At 44.5% G+C, this 20,430-nt stretch overlaps 2 protein-coding genes across 6 annotated transcripts in view; one reads left to right on the top strand and one right to left on the bottom strand.

Moving 5' to 3' along the window:
• Window positions 1–268: 268 nt before the first annotated feature.
• LOC307071099 (sialic acid-binding Ig-like lectin 12) lies at window positions 269–5,215 on the top strand. 4 transcript variants are annotated; one of them, XM_079729976.1, is made up of 11 exons: window positions 269–349; window positions 620–695; window positions 897–1,277; window positions 1,400–1,456; window positions 2,090–2,431; window positions 2,554–2,811; window positions 3,099–3,287; window positions 3,465–3,558; window positions 3,641–3,680; window positions 4,064–4,296; window positions 4,413–5,215. In XM_079729976.1, exons 2-11 carry the CDS (start codon window positions 641–643, stop codon window positions 4,456–4,458), a joined length of 1,695 nt encoding a protein of 564 aa, XP_079586102.1. In that variant the 5' UTR covers window positions 269–349; window positions 620–640; the 3' UTR covers window positions 4,459–5,215. The 4 variants fall into 4 exon arrangements, with proteins under 4 accessions (XP_079586102.1, XP_079586105.1, XP_079586104.1 ...); XM_079729978.1 differs by lacking the exon at window positions 1,400–1,456 and having other exon boundaries at window positions 276–349; XM_079729977.1 differs by lacking the exon at window positions 269–349 and having other exon boundaries at window positions 405–695.
• Window positions 5,216–7,973: 2,758 nt separating this feature from the next.
• Window positions 7,974–20,430, bottom strand: part of sun2 (Sad1 and UNC84 domain containing 2) — a 13,288-nt gene continuing 831 nt past the window's right edge. Inside the window, exons 2-16 of one of the 2 annotated variants that reach the window (XM_079759043.1) lie at window positions 17,729–17,819; window positions 17,438–17,546; window positions 16,985–17,124; window positions 16,164–16,559; window positions 15,857–15,928; window positions 14,792–15,057; window positions 14,401–14,451; window positions 14,175–14,213; window positions 13,622–13,816; window positions 13,375–13,527; window positions 12,597–12,684; window positions 12,140–12,255; window positions 10,831–11,004; window positions 10,196–10,285; window positions 7,974–9,966 (exon numbers count right to left, since the gene is read on the bottom strand). In XM_079759043.1, the coding sequence (XP_079615169.1) occupies window positions 9,850–9,966; window positions 10,196–10,285; window positions 10,831–11,004; window positions 12,140–12,255; window positions 12,597–12,684; window positions 13,375–13,527; window positions 13,622–13,816; window positions 14,175–14,213; window positions 14,401–14,451; window positions 14,792–15,057; window positions 15,857–15,928; window positions 16,164–16,559; window positions 16,985–17,124; window positions 17,438–17,546; window positions 17,729–17,735 (2,013 nt within the window). In that variant the 5' untranslated portion in view covers window positions 17,736–17,819 and the 3' untranslated portion in view covers window positions 7,974–9,849. The remainder of the gene's footprint in view (window positions 9,967–10,195; window positions 10,286–10,830; window positions 11,005–12,139; window positions 12,256–12,596; window positions 12,685–13,374; window positions 13,528–13,621; window positions 13,817–14,174; window positions 14,214–14,400; window positions 14,452–14,791; window positions 15,058–15,856; window positions 15,929–16,163; window positions 16,560–16,984; window positions 17,125–17,437; window positions 17,547–17,728; window positions 17,820–20,430) is intronic. The other variant, XM_079759044.1, reaches the window with a different exon arrangement.

Here is a 20,430-nt window from a genome sequence, read left to right as displayed (position 1 = left end):
GTTACACCTAAGATAAAATAAACACAATATGTGTTGTGTACATTCTACATTACACATGTTAACATGGATTAATGTTTAAATTTCTTCTGGTTCCACCACATCCTGAAAAATCCTCCAATTTGGTTCAGAAAATGGCCACTCTAATGCAGAGGCATCGTCTCTAAATATAGTCTGAATAAGTGGACTTCTGCTTCCTCTCTCATTTGACTCGAAATGAGGCAAAGGTTTTTCCATGCTCATGAACAAACAATACCCTTCCTTCATCACTCTTTGATAGCACTCTGCTCTCTGTGTCATTATCAGACGACATTATCTGAGACTATATGGCAGACCAGCTTCTTCTTCCACGGTATTTTGTGTATCCTTTATTTTAATTTTGTATTGGTTAACATTAATTTAACATAAATATATGTTGATTATTATTATTACTATCATATTTTTATATTCAATGTGAAATATATTCACGTTGATTAATATGAATATATTTGTATAATAAATTATTATTGGTATGACGACCATGATAAGATGATTTAAGCTTTCTCCGTTTTCTAAATACCATTTACATTGTTGGGATGTATTTATACTATTCATTTATACGTGTGTTTAAATATCTCTGTAGAGAGAGAGGAGAGGACAAACTATGTATCTGAGATCAGCAGCAAGAGGATTTCTAGCTTTCCTTTTGTTGGTATCAGGTTGGTACATTTACATTGTGTGTGATAGATTTAGTTGAATTGTTTCCATGTGTAAGATGACACTCAAATTCTTAAACATTCTTGTCAGAGCTCAGCGGTCAGCAACTTTCTATAGTTTCCAACTCTTAATGCATGTTGTGATCTTGCATTTCATCAGTTGAACCTGTTCATTCTCAGTGATATGCTGTTTGTTTTTTACAGCGCTACACGGTTATCATGACTGGACAGTTACTTACACATCTAGTGAGGTCTGCGCTTTAAGAGGGTCAACGGTTGAGATCAGCTGCGCCTATGAATACCCTGATAGACAACAGTACCACTCTACCCCGGTAGAAACACTGTGGTTTACTGAAGAAGACCACAGTCAGCCAGGTGGTCTGATCAGCGATACAGACTATGCAGGTCGTGTTGAATACAGCTGTGAAGAGCCCAGCTGTTCTTTGTCGAGCTGTAGTGGAAAATGTACCCTAAGAATCAGAGACCTGAGACAGAGTGACTCTGCTGAGTACAAGGTCAGGTTCATAATCAACCAACCAGGCGGGGAATATACTGGTGACCCTGGAGTGAAGTTAACTGTCACAGGTGAACTCAGGTTACTTATGAGTCAACTCAACGTGTGTGTGTGTGTGTGTGTGTGTGTGTGCGTGTGTGTGTGTATTTGTGTGTGTGATCTGAATCATGTTGAATAACTAATTTGTTCACAGACCTCAAGGTGAAGTATCCATCCACATTTCTTTTCTGGAGAAAGTTGGAGTGTCAGAGTATGTGTGTTCTTTCTGATCACCCTAACTACGTCTGGTATAAGAATGGACAGCATGCACAAAGAGGAATGATCAGCATTAAAAAAGGAGACAGCTTGTCCTGTGCTGTTGTAGGATTCGAGCGTTTCCACTCCCCTTTAGTGTGTCAGTAAATGCGACAGTACACTGACATGATACCAGTTGTAATTGAGCTTAGGTAGTTAAAATGATGTGCATTATAAAAAGATAAACTGACCTGTGTGTTCAAAGCCTTCAGGCTCTGGGAAACAGAAGAAACCATCTCTGTAAAGACTGGGGAGATTTTTAGCCTAACATCTCCTTTGACACATGCGTTGTGTTTAATGGAAAACCCTGCAACATAGCAGGTTTTACAGTTTTACAACATTTAATGAATAAAGATATGCAATTAGCAAGAAACATTAGGACACTGTTATGTGAAAATATCTACTGTAGAATCTAAACTAACCATCAATTAATATTTAACTAAACTATAGCTTCTACTATAGTAGGTTTTTAGTTTCTACAATTTTAGTTTCACGTTGAACTATATCAAAATTGTTATTCCTTAAGACTACCCGTTCCACCATAATACTGCTGCATGAACCACAGCTGTTATGGTTATTTCTCTGTCAGGTTTCCGAGGAAAGCAAAATCATTGCAACAGAGTGACCTACTCCAACAGAACCATGTGTGCCCTGCAAGGCACGTCAGTGGACATCTCCTGCAAATACAGCAGAGGTTTAATACCAAAGGAGGAATACTGGTATGCATGGACCAATAACAACGAGCCCACGGACCTCCAGGAGGACACTGAATATAAAGGACGCGTTCAGTACCCTGTGAAAGAGAAAGGACACTCCACTCTGAAAATCACTGACCTCAGCGAGGCAGATTCTGCAGAGTACCGCTTCAAATATAAAAGTAAAGACCATGAATGGAAAAGTGCTTTACACGGTACAACTCTGACCGTCACAGGTACTACTGACTGTTAGATATGTATAGTTACCCATTTATAATGATGATAATGGACAGTTACTACTCTACTCTCTCGGTGGTGTCATTATTGATATCACCGCTTCACTCACTTCCTTGTTCAGGCCTGAGGGTGGAGTTGGCTGCTGTTGACCCGGTAACAGAGGGACAGAGAGTGACGTTGAGCTGTAGCACCAGGTGTCTGCTGCCTGGTAAAACCTCCTACATGTGGTACCAGAACAAGGATCCTGTGGCCAGGCCAGAGAGCACAGAGAACAAGCTGGTTCTGGACCCGGTCAGCCTTCAGCATGCTGGGAATTACTCCTGCTCCGTCAGCGACTACCAACATCTCCGGTCCCCGGAAGAGACACTCACCGTTTCATGTACCTTGTGTATACTACATCGTGCTTAAACTGTTTCTTGTTGGCTCAATTTACTAGTTACTGGATTTACTCTCGAGTGCAATAACCCTGCTAAGCCAGAGGTGGTGCTGTAACTGAGGTCTGACATGTGTCTTGGGGTGCACTTTAAATATTAACTCTATTCAATAAGGCTTTAATGAAACTAGCTTAACATCTTGCCATCTCCATTATACACTTGTGTATGCATTCAACTAACACTTGTTATTATCACACCTGTTTTATAGTGGTTGAAATGTAATTGTCAACAGACGCTCCAAAGACCACCTCAGTGACAGTGAGTCCCTCCGGTGAAAAAGAGGATGGCAGCTCAGTGACTCTTTGCTGCAGCAGTGAGGCCAAACCAGAAGCTCACTACACCTGGTTCAAGGAGCTTGAAGACTCAGTGGAGGAACCAGGACAGAACTACACCACCACTAATATCACATCTGACCTGGGAGGTAACTATTACTGTGAAGCTCACAATGCAGTCGGACGTCATAATTTCACCTTTTTGTTCATTAATGGGACAGCTAATTTGGCCTGTGAAAAACCCACACCTTGGAAGCAGAGCATCAATGGGTCAAACCTCACTATGCGAGTCTAATAATGGCTCGATGTTGCCGTCTGTCATCCAGAGACAGCCACACCATCGTTACTCACAGCTGTTGCTTTAGGAACCAGTGCTGTCTTACTGACCATCATAGCCCTCCTTGTCGTCCTCTGGAGGAGGTGAGATATATATTCTCTCTCCCTTTCTTCTTTGGCATTTTCTTCCTCTGTTGCCTCTTTATATCTCTGTTCTCGTCATTAGAAGAAAGATGGCATCCGGAAAAGCATCAGATACCACAGAGGTGAGACACAGGAAGCCATATTGTTAACCCCTGATGTACTAATACACAATGAAAATACCCTGAGGCAATGTCTTAAACCACATGAAGCTTTTGTGTTTAAGAAAGCCCCATGAATATGCAAAAAATAAAACGCTCAAACAAGAAGTGATGTTGGAGCTGTATGGCAAAACCCTTATTTGGTGGTTGAGTGCTGGAGCAAAGGTAGCCAGTTCTGAGTGGAGGTCACCAGAGGAGCTCAACGTAGGGCCGCTGGTCCTTCTGGCAACTGCAGATCAGTGGGTTGCCTGGCAACAGGAGGGATGCTACCTCAAAGGGTCTCTAAACCAGAAAGAAATGACTTAGAGGAACTTTAAAAAGTGTTTTCTGTCCGCTCTCCTTATCAGGCACTTCCTGTGTATGAGAACGCCTCAGCTCTAACCAATCACCCGGCACCTGCAGCACAGAGAGAACCAATAGAACGGCAGGCGGAACTTCACTATGGCGACATCCAACATCCACATCACTCAGAGATGCAGGAAGTGCCTCGCTGTTTGGCTGGCTCACTTGTCCAGTTAGATCAGACGCATCAGGTTGTTTACTCAGGGGTCAACTTAAATAGACCTGATGCTGTCCTTGAGTAAGCTCTCAATGTTTCTAGAGAAAAAAGACTTTTGAGATGAAAAAACATTATCAATAAAAATACATTTCTTATTTTCATGGTGACTGAAGTTTCTTCTCCTTCTACTTTCACAGATTGACAGTCCTGTCTGTCACAGCCCCGTCAGGTTTGAGCCAGTAGTGGCAGCAGGATTTAAATAATGGTTGTGCCTTGTGAGTGTGTTCAATCAGATGCCTCCCAGGTTTTCAGCCAATCACATGACTGCAGTGACTGGGTTTTTACATTGTCGGTGCCGTTTACTACTTTAAGGGCACCGACAATCTCAAAACCCAGTCGAAACTAGATGGAAAAAGTATGTAGTTCAAAACGTGACGCAGCTTTTACTTCTTCGCCACCTAGAGATTGTTATATACGATCATTCAAAAAAAAAAAAAAAGGTATTTCCCATAGACATTTGACCTAGGGAACCGGGAGGCTCGGAGGCTGGACTTATTCTTCAGAGGTCGGAACTGCAGTCATGTGATTGGCTGAAAACGAGGGTCAGAAATGTGTTTGTGAAACTTATTTTTGTTTATGGATTTATTTTACATTTTTACATGCCGATATCCATTTGTGTGTGCATTGAAATGTATTTGTGAGAAGAGAGTAGTTTATATATAAATCACAAAATGCATTTGTGAATCCTTCCCTGTGCATTCATTATTAATGAGACTTTTCTGACCCCATAGCAGAAGGAGCTAAAGCAACGGGACATAATCACTCCAACTTTATTTAAACCTAATGTAAACCAGAGGCTCAAACTACTGGATGTTTCAATATCTACATTATTTTGCTGTGTTGTATGTTTTATGAAGCTTTATGAACCTGATTCACTGCATGGTGGAAAACTATGGATCATAGCTTACAAATGAAGTTGGTTTTACTTTGAATTGCGATTCTTTCCTACATCAATAAAATAAAATAAAAAACATGAACCAAATTTTTGTCCTCCATTTTTAGGATTTACGTAAATTGTTATCACACCCAAGGTTGATTTTTGACAGCTCTAGCCGGTAAATAAATCAGTCACAATCTGTATCTTTGTAATAGTCCCCATGGTCACTGAACATGACATGGCTGAGGTAACTATCCATTTAAGTTTCTTTACACGGTCCTCTTAGTTCATCTATAGTGGTTAACTAAATTCAGAGCTATGTTTATCACTATCTGTACATGTATTGATCATTCATCTTAATAGCAGTCAGCGCTACAAGCCAATGTATAATTATGAGGTATAAATACAGGTTGCTCTTAAAAGCCGTGACTGTGTGCTGTACCTATGCCAAAAGTTTGTTTTTGGATATTACATTTTTCTGAAAGAGCGATATTCCTCTTTCTGTTATCTAACAGGCAAACAACCTCAAAAACGAACTTCTCCAAAACATTGATAACTTAAAAATGTTATGATAATGTCATTTTTATGGTTCTTAAAATAACCTTATTTCCCTCTTTACGAGCTTGGTAAAGAGGGAAGTTCTAATCATGACACATGTATCAATCGAGAAATAAGAAAACAAAGAATAAACACAGTTTATCCTTATAAATGCTATGGACAGTGGGAAATAGAAATAGACGAAAAAACATTAAAAACTATTATAACAGAAACAGACCAGCAGGTGTCGCCGTGTGTCTGACCTCTTCATCACATTTTGAGCAGCCGTACAACAGCACAACAGCGCACCCAACAATTCACATTCAACACTTCAGATCCCACCTAGTTCAACAAAAAACACTCGTTGAACCAAAGGCTTTGCTTTCACCACCACATATTTCGAGCGTGTCCCCCCTGGGGCTTTGTATTCGTTGACGCTTTGGATTGGCTGGCGGAGTCAACCGCACATCAATAAAGCTGACTGACGTCATTGGAGCTGGTTGACATCGATGAAGCCAAATGGCTAATAGTCGTCATTGAAGCTGGCTAACAGTCGTTATTGAAGTTGGCAAGCTGACATCATTGGCTTCTTACCAGATCTATGGTGCTATATATATTGCTGGATATGGTCCAGTAACCAGACAATTGGTCAAACACACAATATAACCTCCAACATAGGACACAACTCAATGCAAAATACACATCCTGAACCAATATAAAATAAAATTTCAAATCCAGCCAAGCTTTTTTACAGTTAATAATTGGAAAGAAGGGGATGGCCCGTGTGTGAAAAGAGATGAGGAGAAAGCAATGTGTAGTAAGTGCACCAATACAGCAAAACATCTAACACAACACACCACTAAGCTTGAGCAATGAGCAGAAAACCGCCAATTAAAACACAGCCAAACCAAATCAAAGCCATTTAGCCAATTGCATGAATACAAATAAAGTTAGACAACTCATGGCTTGGCTTGATTATATATCTGTTGTGTTTGATTGAGGCGAGTCAGGCTCAATAAAGAGATCTCTTGAGCTTTAAATAAATATAATTGGAAAACTAAGCTAAGTTAATATAATTAAATACCAGTAGTAGCCTAGGTAGTTCCCTAATTCTGGGTCTGCTCATAGATTATTATTACTGATATGACTAATTTAATTCATTGAATAGGTTTACTAGGGCCTACTACACTGTAAATTACACAAATAATGTGATAAATTAAATTTCAAACGATTAGAATTGGGTTTTTAAAAGGTTTCGCCTGAGTGTAAAAAATGTATGTTGTTTTATATGTGTGTGTAGAGTGTGTTTGTGTGTGTGTGTGTGTGTGTGTGTGTGTGTGTGTGTGTGTGTGTGTGTGTGTGTGTGTGTGTGTGTGTGTGTGTGTGTGTGTGTGCTGCCTCTTTGGGAGCAATAATTCATTTTTAATTGACAATAGTTGATTTGACTTTCAGAAAACTATGGTGATACATTATCCATATTTATTTAGTATAAACTAATTACATTTTAATTCACCACAACAGGCAACGACATTTGACCTTTGACATTACATCTCCAGGTCGTCCCTCTGGGGAGGTTAGGCAGTGACGCAATCCTCATAGCCAACCACACCTGGTTCAAGGAACAGTGGAGGAATCAGGACAGTATTACACCATCACTCATATCACGTCTGAGCTTGGAGGAAACTATTACTGTCATGCTCATAATGAAATTGTAAGTCATAATTCCACCTTTTTGTCCATCGATGTGACAGGTAATTGGACCTTTGAAAGACACACATCTCCTGAGATGTGTGTAAACTGACACCAGCAGCTGCTGTAGGAACTGTTTTATCAGTGGCCACTATACTTCCAATCATTCCACTTCCTCTGGCTGAGGTAAACAATGAGGTGTTATCTTTCTCTCTCTCTCCATTGGGGTTAATCCTGTGGTTTTCCTTATTTATCATATCAGAAGAACGTGCTTCTCCAGGAAAGCATCTAGACTGGCAGCAGAGATGTTTCTCCTCCCCTATGGTCCCAAGATAATGGTAAAGGTCATTCTATTTTCCTCCCCTATGGTCACCAGATAATGGTACAGGTCATTCTATGTTCCTCACCTATGGTCACCAGATAATGGTACAGGTCATTCTATGTTCCTCCCCTATGGTGATCAGATAATGGTACAGGTCATTCTATGTTCCTCCCCTATGGTCACCAGATAATGGTACAGCTCATTCTATGTCCGAGTGTATATGGACCTGGGAAATATTTCTAGACTCAGTATAGATTATAACAAGACACCAGCTGAGGTATTCAAAAAGTGATATTTATTCATCACATTTGTAAGAAATTTTGGCAACATTTACAAATCTTTGATTAACCATCAGAGAATCATTGATATTTAAAACTGTTAAAACGTTTAGCTCTGAAAAAATTCTCAATTGAATGGGTTTTTTTATCCCAAAAATGCATATTACAAAATTAGCTGAATGTGGAATAACAGGTGTGACCCTGAATAGCAGTTATTTTAAATCTGAAAAACATAGAACTTTAAATCGACTGGTGTTCTTACTCACTTAGATTCCGCAGTGCAAAGCTATTAAGAGAAAGATTCTGTTTCTAAGAAAGAGTACCATTACATGCCATATTCACCATGACAGAATATTTTGTTTAAGAGGTTAGGGAACACTACTTCAAGTATTCCAGCGAGAATGCAGAGGTAAATACAACATAACAGCTTAGGTAATAATACTTTTTTTAGCTTTACATTTTTAGAAAACTCTGAATTTTTTAATCTAAATTGGTATTTAGATAATAATTTAAATTGATTTAGTTTCATAAGGAATGTAATCCCATCCTTTAAAATAATTATTACACCAATCATTTACATATATAAAGGACATCATACCATCTATGTAATGTATTGTGTGACATTAAATTGTCACAAGTCCTATTTTCAAAAAATATATAATTATTAAATACATGTATACGGTATATACATACAATAAACCTTGGAATTGGGCAGTTGAAACTGCATCGGATATTTGTGAAATATGAAATTAAATCATATGACTTGCTTGCTTGCTTCTTTAAGGTGCCGATTTGAACGATTCGAACAAGCATTACATGAAGAGGAAAAAGTAGATGAGGTAAATCAGATCTAAATGTCCTGACATCCCCTAATGGGCTGTATTTGCCCAGTGGGTATCTTGGTTCCAGGCCATCTTGGTTCTATATGCGAGCCTTTCACCGTCCAGCTAGAGAAACAAGGTAGCCACCGGGTGAATGAGGCCTGAGTCGTCTTCAAGACACAAGCTTTTATAATTATTACCGAATTGATTTGTTGAATAAATATGAGAACAAATCATTTGTTACTTACTGTCTACACTTCTTTGTGCACGTGAGCTTAGCGTAATTTAATTCTGGGCACTTTCTTTGATAATGTGGCGGACAACAAATTGATTTCCTTCAACTGTGAGTTAAAGGGGAACGTCACGGCAAGATATTTTCAAATATAACACTATTTGCTTTATAAGTGTGCTGAGAAAAAATCGTGGACTGCTGCATCAATTACTCTTTCCGGGATTTGCTTAGGGAACAACGTACAAAGTCCAATATTTCGGGTCTCTACTGCCGAAGCTTGCATGTTGCACACCGTGATTTTCCCCAACATGCAAAAGTAGCAGTATTCTCTGTAATGAAGAACTCACTCCACGAGTCAGCTCAGAGCAGGTAAAGAGTATGGTCCTTCTGAAGGCATACTGCAAAGTAGGAGAGGCGCTCACATGTCTATTGTAAAAGTAGCCTTTTGGAAACAATATTTCATAGCGTACACAAGCAGAATCGTATCACTGAAACAAATAAGTAATCATACAGCATGTTGTAAACTCACTGCCCACCCAGCACAGTGTATGGTCAGCTGACACGATTTTAAAGACGCTAATCGAATCTGCACCTTCAGCCAGCTCGTTACCTCAAAATATATAAATATTTGATCCTTATCCGCCTCTTAGCAAAAGCCTCTTGAAAGACCTTCTGGAAAAACTCCCAAACACTAGTATCAAACCAGTATTCAATATTTTTATGGTTATTATTTGTATTGAATTGAGGCTCATTTAAAAAGATCCACTGTGACATGACAAACGGGCTGTGTAGCCGCCAGCAGTACACTGGACCTCTGGTTATGCGTCGGCCATCTTGCCGTGAACCCGGAAGCGGTAGACACACGTGTAGGTCATGTGACCCCAGTTACTGAGCACCCTCAGCTCCACGTGGCGGTAGGCCATGCTGCTAGACTCCTGCAGGGGGCGAAAAGAGGAGGAGAGGAGAGGATGAGGTGGGGGGGGAGAATGGCTGCGAATGTGTTTGTGTGTATGCAAATTCCTCCGAACATTTCCCTCTGCTATAGTTTCTATGCTACGTCTCCATGCTGATTAAGGGGCCCAGAACCCCTGTCGATGAGCGCATCACAGCGGCTGATCCCTACCACCCTTCATAACCCTTCATAACCTCTCTGGGGGGACTCACGGGTATCGTAAAGGTCTGCGTGGACTCGCCCTCCTGGTCGTAGGTAAAGTTCCCCAGCAGAGTGGCCTCATCGAGGGTGTCCTGCATGCCCTGGGGAGAGAGGCACAGAGCAGCTGAAGACAAACACAAACACAACGCTTCCTCACCCTTACCTGCTCCTCAACGACCTGCATCTGAACTCACCGCAAGGCATTCTCTGCCGAAGCACTAGTGGTAACGAGCTGTGAATAGTGGTAAATAGCAGTACACTGGGGTATAGGTGCTGTAGGTAGGGAGTAGGAGTTACAGATTTTGTGTAATTTGGTTGTTATTCGTTGACTTCAAGGAAACGCTCTTTGGGAATAACATCTCGATTCTAGATCGCTCGCGGCTCTTTTGAGGGCATCTGATTGGCTTGGAGAATCCATCTTGCCTGTCAATCACCGGTGTGTGAAATGCAACTCTTCTCAACGGCAGAGAAACACCGGGAGCAGAGAGCGATGGGAATCTTTCGCGGTTTGTTTGGTTTCATTCCTCCCCTCTTCTCTGCTCTGCCCTCTCTCTCTTTACAGCTCTGGAGTCTGACCTACGGCACCTTTCCCGCGGCAGTAAAGCGCAGAGCGTCGCCGGCCAACGACACGGTGAAGAAGCCTTACGTAGACCTGGAAGTCGCGGGGAGCAGAGTCGATGCGTCCCGTGGGCGCGCTGTAGCGGGCCAGGTGGTCCAGGGTGACGTGGGAGATGGCGACGGGGTGGGAGAGAGCCAGGACCAGGGTGCCCTGCACGCCACGGAAGGCCCAGCACCTCCCGGGGAGCAGCACGGCGTAGCCCTGCACGGCGTGGGTGGAGGTGTGTGAAGACACAAGTGTGTGTGTGTACGTGGTGAGATGGGCATGTATGTGTGGTAGTGTGCATATGTAGGTGTGTGTAGACGGGGGTGTGGTTTGGGTGATGGATGTGGGGACAACGAGGAGAACACAGTCACGGGTTAGGGAGAGAGAGAGAGAGAGAGAGAGAGAGAGAGAGAGAGAGAGAGATAGGGACAGATTGACAGAGAGAGGTTAGAATGAGATAGGGACAGACAGAGAGGGAGAGAGAGAGAGGGTTGAGAGAGTCAGAGAGAGAGAGAGACAGAATGAGAGAGAGAGATAGGGACAGACACAGAGAGAGAGAGAGAGGGTTGAGAGAGATAGGGACAGAATGACAGAGAGAGGGTAGAGTAAGATAGGGACAGACAGGGAGAGGGAGATAGACAGAGAGAGAGAGAGAGAGAGAGAGAGAGAGAGAGAGAGAGAGAGAGGGTTGAGAGAGATAGGGACAGAATGAGAGAGAGACAGTAGAGTGACATAGGGACAGACAGAGAGAGAGAGAGAGAGACAGAGAGAGAGAGAGAGAGGGTTGAGAGAGATAGGGACAGACAGAGAGAGAGAGGGTTGAGAGAGATAGGGACAGATAGAGAGAGAGAGAGAGAGAGAGAGAGAGAGAGAGCGAGAGGGTTGAGAGAGATAGGGACAGAATGAGAGAGAGAGGGTAGAGTGAGATAGGGACAGACAGAGAGGGAGAGAGAGAGAGAGAGGGTTGAGAGAGATAGGGACAGAATGAGAGAGAGAGGGTAGAGTGAGATAGGGACAGAGAGAGAGAGAGAGAGGGTTGAGAGAGATAGGGACAGAATGAGAGAGAGAGGGTAGAGTGAGATAGGGACAGAGAGAGAGAGAGAGAGGGTTGAGAGAGATAGGGACAGAATGAGAGAGAGAGGGTAGAGTGAGATAGGGACAGACAGAGAGGGAGAGAGAGAGAGAGAGGGTTGAGAGAGATAGGGACAGAATGAGAGAGAGAGGGTAGAGTGAGATAGGGACAGACAGAGAGGGAGAGAGAGAGAGAGAGAGGGTTGAGAGAGATAGGGACAGAATGAGAGAGAGAGGGTAGAGTGAGATAGGGACAGACAGAGGGGGAGAGAGGGCCCACCTGTATAACAGTGCGGGGGCTCTCTGATGGGTACCACAGGGGGAAGCCGAAGAGGGTGACGCACGCCGTGCCAATGCTGTAGGTCTCTGAACACCGGGTGCTCACCACACTGGCACCTGGGGGCCAGGGACACACCTTGAGTGGGTGTTGGGTGGGTGGGTGGATGGGGGTATATGTGGGAGAAGGAATGTGTTTGTTTATGCGTGAGTGCGTGTGTTCCTGTGTGTGCGTTTGTGGGTATGAATCTGTGTGTGTGTGTGTGTGTGTGTATGCCTGTGTGTATGTGCAATCGTGTGGGTGTGTGTGTTGGACTATACAAATAAAAAACGATAACAACAACCAACGTGTTCTGAGAATAGAGGTGTCTATGCTGTGTTTTTGTACCAGTAGGGGATCGCAGACATAAGGACATCATCGACAGGTTTCACCTGCTTACTCTGAGGCACAGCAGACAAACCTTGGGACTCCAGAGCAAAGTCGGCCATCTTGTCCGCCATCGGCCGGTTACAGTCTGTACAGCTGCCGACAGCACTGAGCTTGTGCTCCTGAATATGAAACACATGCACACACATGAACAAACACGCACCCACACAAATAAAGACACAGGCACACGTTTTACAAACACTAATTAACCAATCCCATATCATTTTCTCAGTTATTAAAAGAGTGATATCTAATGTTTGCTTTGCTGTGGCAGAATACCATAGTCCCAAACAAACACACCTATTCATTCAAACACAGTGGTAGGTCACTGATGCCCCACTGCAGTTAATTGAACCTCTCTTGTGTTCCTAAGGATCCCTGATAGAGTAAAGTAAATAAAGTCATGAGGACTGAAGGTGTGACAAGATGAACACTAGGACCCTATCTCCTGGCTGATGGTGGTATTGATACCAACAACAGATACTAATGTTTGATTGTTCATTTTATAAATCGGATTATATCGATTATGTAGAATATCCATCATCAGCTCTCTCTCCGCCTGTCTGTCTCTCTGTCTCTATGCCAGCCTCTCTCTCTTTGCCGACCTTTCTCCCTCTCTGCCAGTCAGTCTCTCTGTCTGTCTCGCTGACTGTCTCTCTGCCTGTCTCTCTGTCTGTCTCTGTCCCTGCCTGTCAGTCTCTCTCTCTTCCTGTCTGGCTGTCTCTCTGCCTGCCTGCCTGTTTGTCTGTTTCCTCAACCTGTCTCCCTCTTCCTGTCTGCCTCTCTGCCTGTCTCTCTGCCAGCCTGCTCGCCTCGCTTGCCTGGATCCTGTCAGCGAGCCACTCCTCCAGGGCGTGCTGTAGCTGCGGGCTGAGCTGGCTCTGGTCCTGGGGGGGCGGAGGCTCTGGCACGGGGCAGGGCACTGGGGCGGGCCTCTTCTGGATGGAGGACAGCTCCTCGCTCAGCTGCGGAAAACAACACAGTGGTTACCACAGCCCTTGGCCCAACACGTCACTTATCCATGGGTCCCGTTGCGAGCACAGCGAGGGCCTCCTTCACCTGTGTGTTGGTGGTCTCCAGGGCCAGGACCCTGAGCGCCATCGCACTGCGGGCGCTGTCGGCGTCGGCCTGGTGGCGGGCCAGCAGCTGGCTCAGCCTGTCCACCTCCGCCTCCAGGCTCTGCTGGCCCGCGGTGCCCAGCTCCTCCAGCCTGGCCCTCAGCACCTGCAGCTCCACCCGGAGCCTGTTCTCCCCCTGGTGGTCACACAGAGAACCACTGGTTGAGGGCTGGATCTGTCTGGTCTATGTCAAGGCTGGTGCAACCGATTTGTGTCAGAGAATCTCGAGCATAAAGATGAATGAGGATCCTTAGCACACGTGTCAGGTGGGAATGTATCCCGAGGCCGATTATGAAGTACATTTCAAGTCTCTCGGCTGGATGGGCGGTATGACTTTTCAGCAAAAGCCTTTGTCATCGTATACACCTTTTGTTGAACAAGTCCCCATGTTCCCACAGAAATGAACGTACATGACAGAGTTAAATTGACAATTTAAGATAAAGGGAGAAAGTCAAGAGTGAGAGAGAAGGAAGTTAAAATGAGGTTGATCTCACCAGAGAGTGAAGATTCTCCTGTTTCTGCAGTAGTTCCTCCTGCAACACACACACACACACACACACACACACACACACACACACACACACACACACACACACACACACACACACACACACACACACACACACAAAGATGGCTACATCACAGAGTTGTCACAAAACGGAACAGACCATTTTAATACATGCCAACTGGCTCTCATCTCGACATTGTTTGGTTTCTTACCAGAACATTCTGCATCTTGTGGTCCACAGCAGCGGATACCAGCAGAGGATCCTGGAGCCACCATAGACAGACCATCAGCAACTTGCTACACTCCTACTTATCCTCATACAAATACTTCTTGTATAACCTCCTATTGAGCTTGATACAATGACTGACTCTGAGTCAGTCATTGTATCAGTCAGTAACCAACCCAGTCCGTCAGTAACCAACCCAGTCCGTCAGTAACCAACACAGTCAGTCAAAAACCAACAGTCAGGAGGTATTCAGCACCAATTCATCCATTAACTCTTCCAAGTCTGCTCCATCATATCTCTCTCCATTTAACCTCAACCCATGAACAGGAGCCTGCCAGCTATGGTCAGAGGTCAAAGGTCATACATGTGGCTCCTACCAGGGCAGCAGGTGCTGGCGGAACAAAACAGGGCTGGGGAGCAGGATGATTAAGAGGAGGAGGAGCCGTGGCTTGGTGATGGAGAGGAGAAGCAGGAGGTGGAGTAGCTTGGTGATGAGCAGGAGAAGAAGGAGAAAGAGCAGGAGGAGGAGGCGTGGTGAGGGAAACAGGTGGTGTTGTGATGGTGGTCAGCCCGGGCCCAGTGGCCTTGGTAGTGGCGGGGTGGAGGGTGAGAGAGACCAGCAGAGGAACCAGGAAGTGCACGCCTAGGAGGTGAGGACAGAGAAGACATGAGCCCTGGTGCTGAGAACAACACTGATGCTGCATGGGGTCCGAGGTGACTGAAGCCCTCCCACTCTGTGGCTGAAAGCTAAACCAATAGACAGAGGTGTGGTAGACAGCAGGTAGTGAGTACAGCTCACTATCTTACCCCGTCTCACACGACATAGGGTGATGTTAATGCAGAGTTCAGACTCAGACTAGGAGAGTTAGCAAACTTTGAGCTTGAGTATCAGGGCCAGACGTCTGGATTAGCTAATTAGCACAAGCTAGCTGATGAGATCCGTTGACAGTTATGACACAACTGAATATGCACTAAATTTGCACTCTAACCTATGCTCCTCAGAACAAATGCTTCGCACAGATGCTAGAAAGCATTTAGAAAATGCTTTCTAATCAACAATGCTCCAGTTCGATCAGAAGGGGTGTGTTTCATTCTGTGTGTTGAGCAAGTGGAGACATTTTGAACCTTCCGCAAATAAATAAACGGACCTTCAAACACTTTAAAGGTTACACTGTTTGTGTGTGTGTGTCTCAAGTGTGTGAGTGTGTTTTTAAGTCGAGTGTGTGAGTGAGTGTGAGTGTGAGCGTAAGTGTGTGTGTGTGTGTGTGTGTGTGTGTGTGTGTGTGTGTGTGTGTGTGTGTGTGTGTGTGTGTGTGTGTGTGTGTGTGTGTGTGTCTGTTGGTTCTAGGTGCATGTCAACTGCAGGCAGGAGCAGCAAGTGATGAATGGACCTGGGTCTCGACCCGGCTCATCATAATGATCACTACAGTACGGCGACTCACAGAGGAACAGGAGGGCCAGGAGCAGAACGCCACCGATCAGCGTCCTCATGCCGGGTCGGAGCAATCTGTCAGCTGTGGATGGGGGGGGCAGAGAGAGAGAAGAATGCAGAGCTTAGGCTAAGCCCGGGCTGAATCATATCACATGCACTGATGTTGTTGCTGACCATAGTTCATAGTTCAGTTCACCGTATTTACAGACATAATGCACATTCACAAAACCCACACGTATCGAAGCCCGACACTGAAATACAACACACACGCACAAAACGTATAGCCTCAACAGACATCAACACATATACACACTCACTGTAATAGCTGTAGCTGCTACTGATGCTATAAGCTTTGCTGGTACCAATTCTTCCGGGTCGAGATACTGGTTCCCCGCTGGGTGTACGAGGGGCCAGGTGGGTGGGAGTGGTGGTGGTGGGTCTCCTGTGGGGTCCCTCGGCGGACGAGTACCCAGAGCTGTCAACGCTGGCCTGGTTCAGCAGCCGGCTGTAGGACCCCTGCAGGACCCCGGCTCTGAGGGGCCCCAGAGACCCCGACGGTAGGCTGCTCTCCGGGGGAGCGTCAGGGCAGGGGGTGGGGGTCCGGCTCGGGTCCCGTACGGGGGTCAGGGCGGGCCGCGGGGTAGGTTGGGGCGTGGGGTTGTATGGCACCCTCTGGATGCTGGACCCACCCTGGGCGGGCTCCGGGGACGGACCTGAAGGAGACAGACAGGATGGAAGATGGCTGGTGGTAGTAGGATAGTAGAAGTAGTAGAAGAAGAAGTAGTAGGTTGTAAAGGTACTTCAAATACTTTGTCTACATAATCTGTTGAGGGATGCCTTAATCTGTCTACTGTGTTTTGAGTACATAAAAACACACACAATGTATAATATGTTTATATTATCCATCGCAATAAAAAAATGGACTTCCATCAATCAGCCTCTATCTATCTACCTATCTCTCAATTTAATTATCTACCAATCTATCTATCATCCATCCGTCTGCCTTTCTCTCTGTATGTCTGCCTAGCTTTACCTATCTCAAGGTCAAATCCTGATTACTACTCAAGTAACTGCAATGTGCTAGCACAAATTTAGCATACCATCGAGGTTTACCTACACGGGCACTGCATGCTTTTACCTTGGTACTGTTCTGGTCCCTGATTGGTCCGTTCTGTGACCGACGGCTCAGCTGTACTGACCGAACTGACGTTGCTATTGGCCCTGCTTGAGGTACGAGTGGACGCCTTGCGAGTCCCCCCCGGCTTCTTCTTGAACACCCTGAGAAAGAGAGGGAGAGAGAGACAGACAGACAGACAGACAGACAGACAGACAGGCAGGCAGGCAGGCAGGCAGGCAGGCAGGCAGGCAGGCAGGCAGACAGACAGACAGACAGACAGACAGACAGAGAGAACAAATCATTTCGGGCAACAAACACATCCTCAAAACCTAATCATATGGTAAATATGGTCTGAAATAAGGTTTTGAATAGATTACGATATTCAATATGACACTAAAATACAAGCACACACACACACACATGCGCGCACACACACACACACACACACACACACACACACAGACACACCCCTACCTGAGGGGGCTCTCGCGGTAGGAGATGGTTGTGACGCTGCTGGAGTCTGAGTCTTCATCTGATTGGTAGTAACCACCTGACACCAGGCGGGCACTCCTTCGAGACATGACTGGTAGAGAGACACAGGAAGCAGGTTGATCACTCCTTCACCGTGACTGCACCATTGCACTGTGTTGGTGCTGACTGAAGAAGAGGACCACAGGCGTATCTACTTCCTCACACCACTAAGGAGTCCTGGTCACCTTTAAAACCTGTGCTACTGAGAGTGTCCTCCAACGTAACATTTCCTACCTGGCATGGTAGCTGCTCCTCTCTGGACCGGAGGAATTTACAGAGGGCGTTCCAGGCTGCCTACCGCAGCTTCGGTGCCGATCTGAAATGCCTGGAGGGCAGTGATAATCAACACTTGCTGCTGGATAAAATAGGACTGCGCAAATTAAACGATGCCTCCCACCCAAACTGCTGTGTTTCATCTCTGTGGCGAACCAGCAGGTGATATCACAGACCACCTGACTACTACACGCCCTCTAGTGGACCTCAGAGCACCAGACAGACTGTTAATGACAGCATATAACAGTATCATTCAGTAGCTACTTTTCCCAAAATTATCTTTTGATATCGTATTGTTACTATAGAATTGCAATTTTATATAATTATGAGATAAGATGGCATATTTAAAAAATACTTTATACCGTTTTGAAATAGGTTATATGGGGGGAGGTTGGCTTTGTTTTTTACCCTTTGTGGTGCTGTTATTTTACCTTTGTTAAATTTTTTAACTGCTCTTTCAATGTCAATGTTTATTTTCCATGCCAGTAAGGCTCTTTTGAATTTAAGTTAATGGAAAATTCAGCAAGAGAAAGAGAGAAAGTGAGTGAGAGAGCGCTTGTGACAAGAAGCAGCTGTAACAGCCCTAGCTTTTACAGCACCAACAGCAGCTAGCAAGGAACATTAGCCTGAGGGCAATGGGCATGATGCACCATAGCAACGGTCATAGCTAAGCGCTATCAGAACATGGGATCTCTGACAGATGCCTTCCTAACCATAATCTCCACCATTGGTAATCCACCTAATCTCCCTCCCATTTCCACCGCACACAAACAAGAGCAATTACAGATTAAACTGCCAAACTATAAACACTCTCAAATGGATACCTACAGATCCTTATCACACTTAACACTTTTCTGAAAAAGTACTGTTATTGCACAGAATATAACATGGAAACAAAACAATGAGAGATTCTTAGGAACCACAGTGTTTTGACACAAAACACAATGTATGAACAGCATTAGTGTCTAACCCAGGCCCAAAAACCACCTCTTTAATTTGTGTTAATATCTTTATAATTTGAAGACGATGTTTTGTACAAAAGAAGAACATATAGGCTATGCAAAAATGCACTGAGAATTTGCATACAATTTTATTAAACCTTATTTCCTACTGCCATGGTGTTAGCTCGACAACCCAAAATAAACAACCTTGTTACAGGAAGCTGTGGAATACACCAACCACGAGCAGTCAAGCTCAGAGTCCTGGCCTTGTTGAGAACCGCTAAAACCAATATCTGGATTATCCTAAACCTACAAATCGATCCACCATTGGCTGGTTGAAGGAGTTAACTTTGGACACTTCATTGGTGAACTTTCAAAGGACCACCAATTCAGTTGTGCTCAGTGTACTGAGTGTCCTGTGTGTTGTCAGGCCGTGGCCCACCTGCAACCGGAACCACGACACATATTTTAAGAAACACTATGTTACAGTGCTACCCTGAAACAAAAAGAACGGATCAGAAAGACAAGCACAGGATACCGCAAGTGCAGAAGCAGCAAGCTGTGGAGGGACAGGAAGCCAGTTGGATAGGCACCCCGACATCGTACACAAAACAATGCACACATGCACGCATGAATGCACATACACACACAAACAGTCATCTGTTTTAAAGAAGGGTTGGTCAGAATGTGATTGTCAGGGGGGACAGGGGTTGCTGTCTAGGGTTGGATGTGTTTTAAGAATCATTTGGATGGGTTTCAGTTTTTTTTTTTAAAGTAAGAAGTAAGATCTCGCCTGCTGCGGTCTCACACAGGATGTGCTGTGTTAGATCATCCATCTTTCAGAACACCATCCCTTCAACCAAATTCAAAGCTATACATAGCAACGCTTGTCAAGCAGTGAAAATATTTTGGTTGGTTGTGACAAAGACTTTTTACAAGGCAGTGTTTGGTGAGGCCTAAAGACATTGTGTGATTAAGCACCACACATCGACTGCCTCTCTAGCCTTTCTGGTGCTGTTGTTGCCATTGCCTGTTACTCAAGCCTTTGCTCATAGACACCTCAACATCTGGCCAAAAAGTCAAAGATGGAACTCGCAACACAACAACCTGCATTACTTGTTTTTTGCTTTACTGTGAATTCATAAGAAGTTAAACATATTCACAACTACCTAATTAACGAGTGTTAACAATGCAGTAAAGAGGGTTGGTAAAGAGGGTTCAGCTGAGGATTCTACCGCTTGTACAGAAATCCATCTAAAATACCCCCCCACCCTTTTAGTTTAAACTTAAACATTTACATTTCTCTTCCTTCTTCTTCCTCTACGTCCCCCACTATGTCCCCCTTTATGTCTGTCTGTCTGTCTGTCTGTCTGTCTGTCTGTCTGTCTCTCTCTCTCTCCCCGTCTCTTTCTTTCTCCCCCTCTCTCAATTTGGAACTCCTTTTCTGTCATCTTTGATGACAGTTAGTGTACTCAACAACACTACTATACTTTATACTTAATACTGTGTATACTAAAACCAAGAAAATCCAAATTACAGAAAATAATAGAACACTAGTAGTTTCATGGGTGGCATCACTGAACTTTAAAAGGTACCAAAGAAAAAGTCGTATTAGAGATCAGCACAAAGCTAACAACCAGAGTGGTGAAACGTTAACAATGCAGTGATTAGTCAGGTTTAGGCCCGAACACACAGTGGGCCAGTACAGGGTATGCGGTGGCA

Source organism: Pollachius pollachius, assembly GCF_949987615.1.
Source record: "Pollachius pollachius genome assembly, chromosome: 2".
Classification (NCBI taxonomy): Eukaryota; Metazoa; Chordata; class Actinopteri; order Gadiformes; family Gadidae; genus Pollachius; species Pollachius pollachius.
Note: the sequence above shows the minus strand (reverse complement) of the source record. Positions and strands in the feature narration are given on the sequence as shown.

Coding starts and splice junctions, on each gene's coding strand:
- LOC307071099 (XM_079729976.1), top strand. CDS start 641: ATGTATCTGAGATCAGCAGCAAGAGGATTTCTAGCTTTCCTTTTGTTG. Junction 3,681..4,063: donor AAGCATCAGATACCACAGAG/GTGAGACACAGG, acceptor TCTCCTTATCAG/GCACTTCCTGTGTATGAGAA. Junction 4,297..4,412: donor AGACCTGATGCTGTCCTTGA/GTAAGCTCTCAA, acceptor CTACTTTCACAG/ATTGACAGTCCTGTCTGTCA.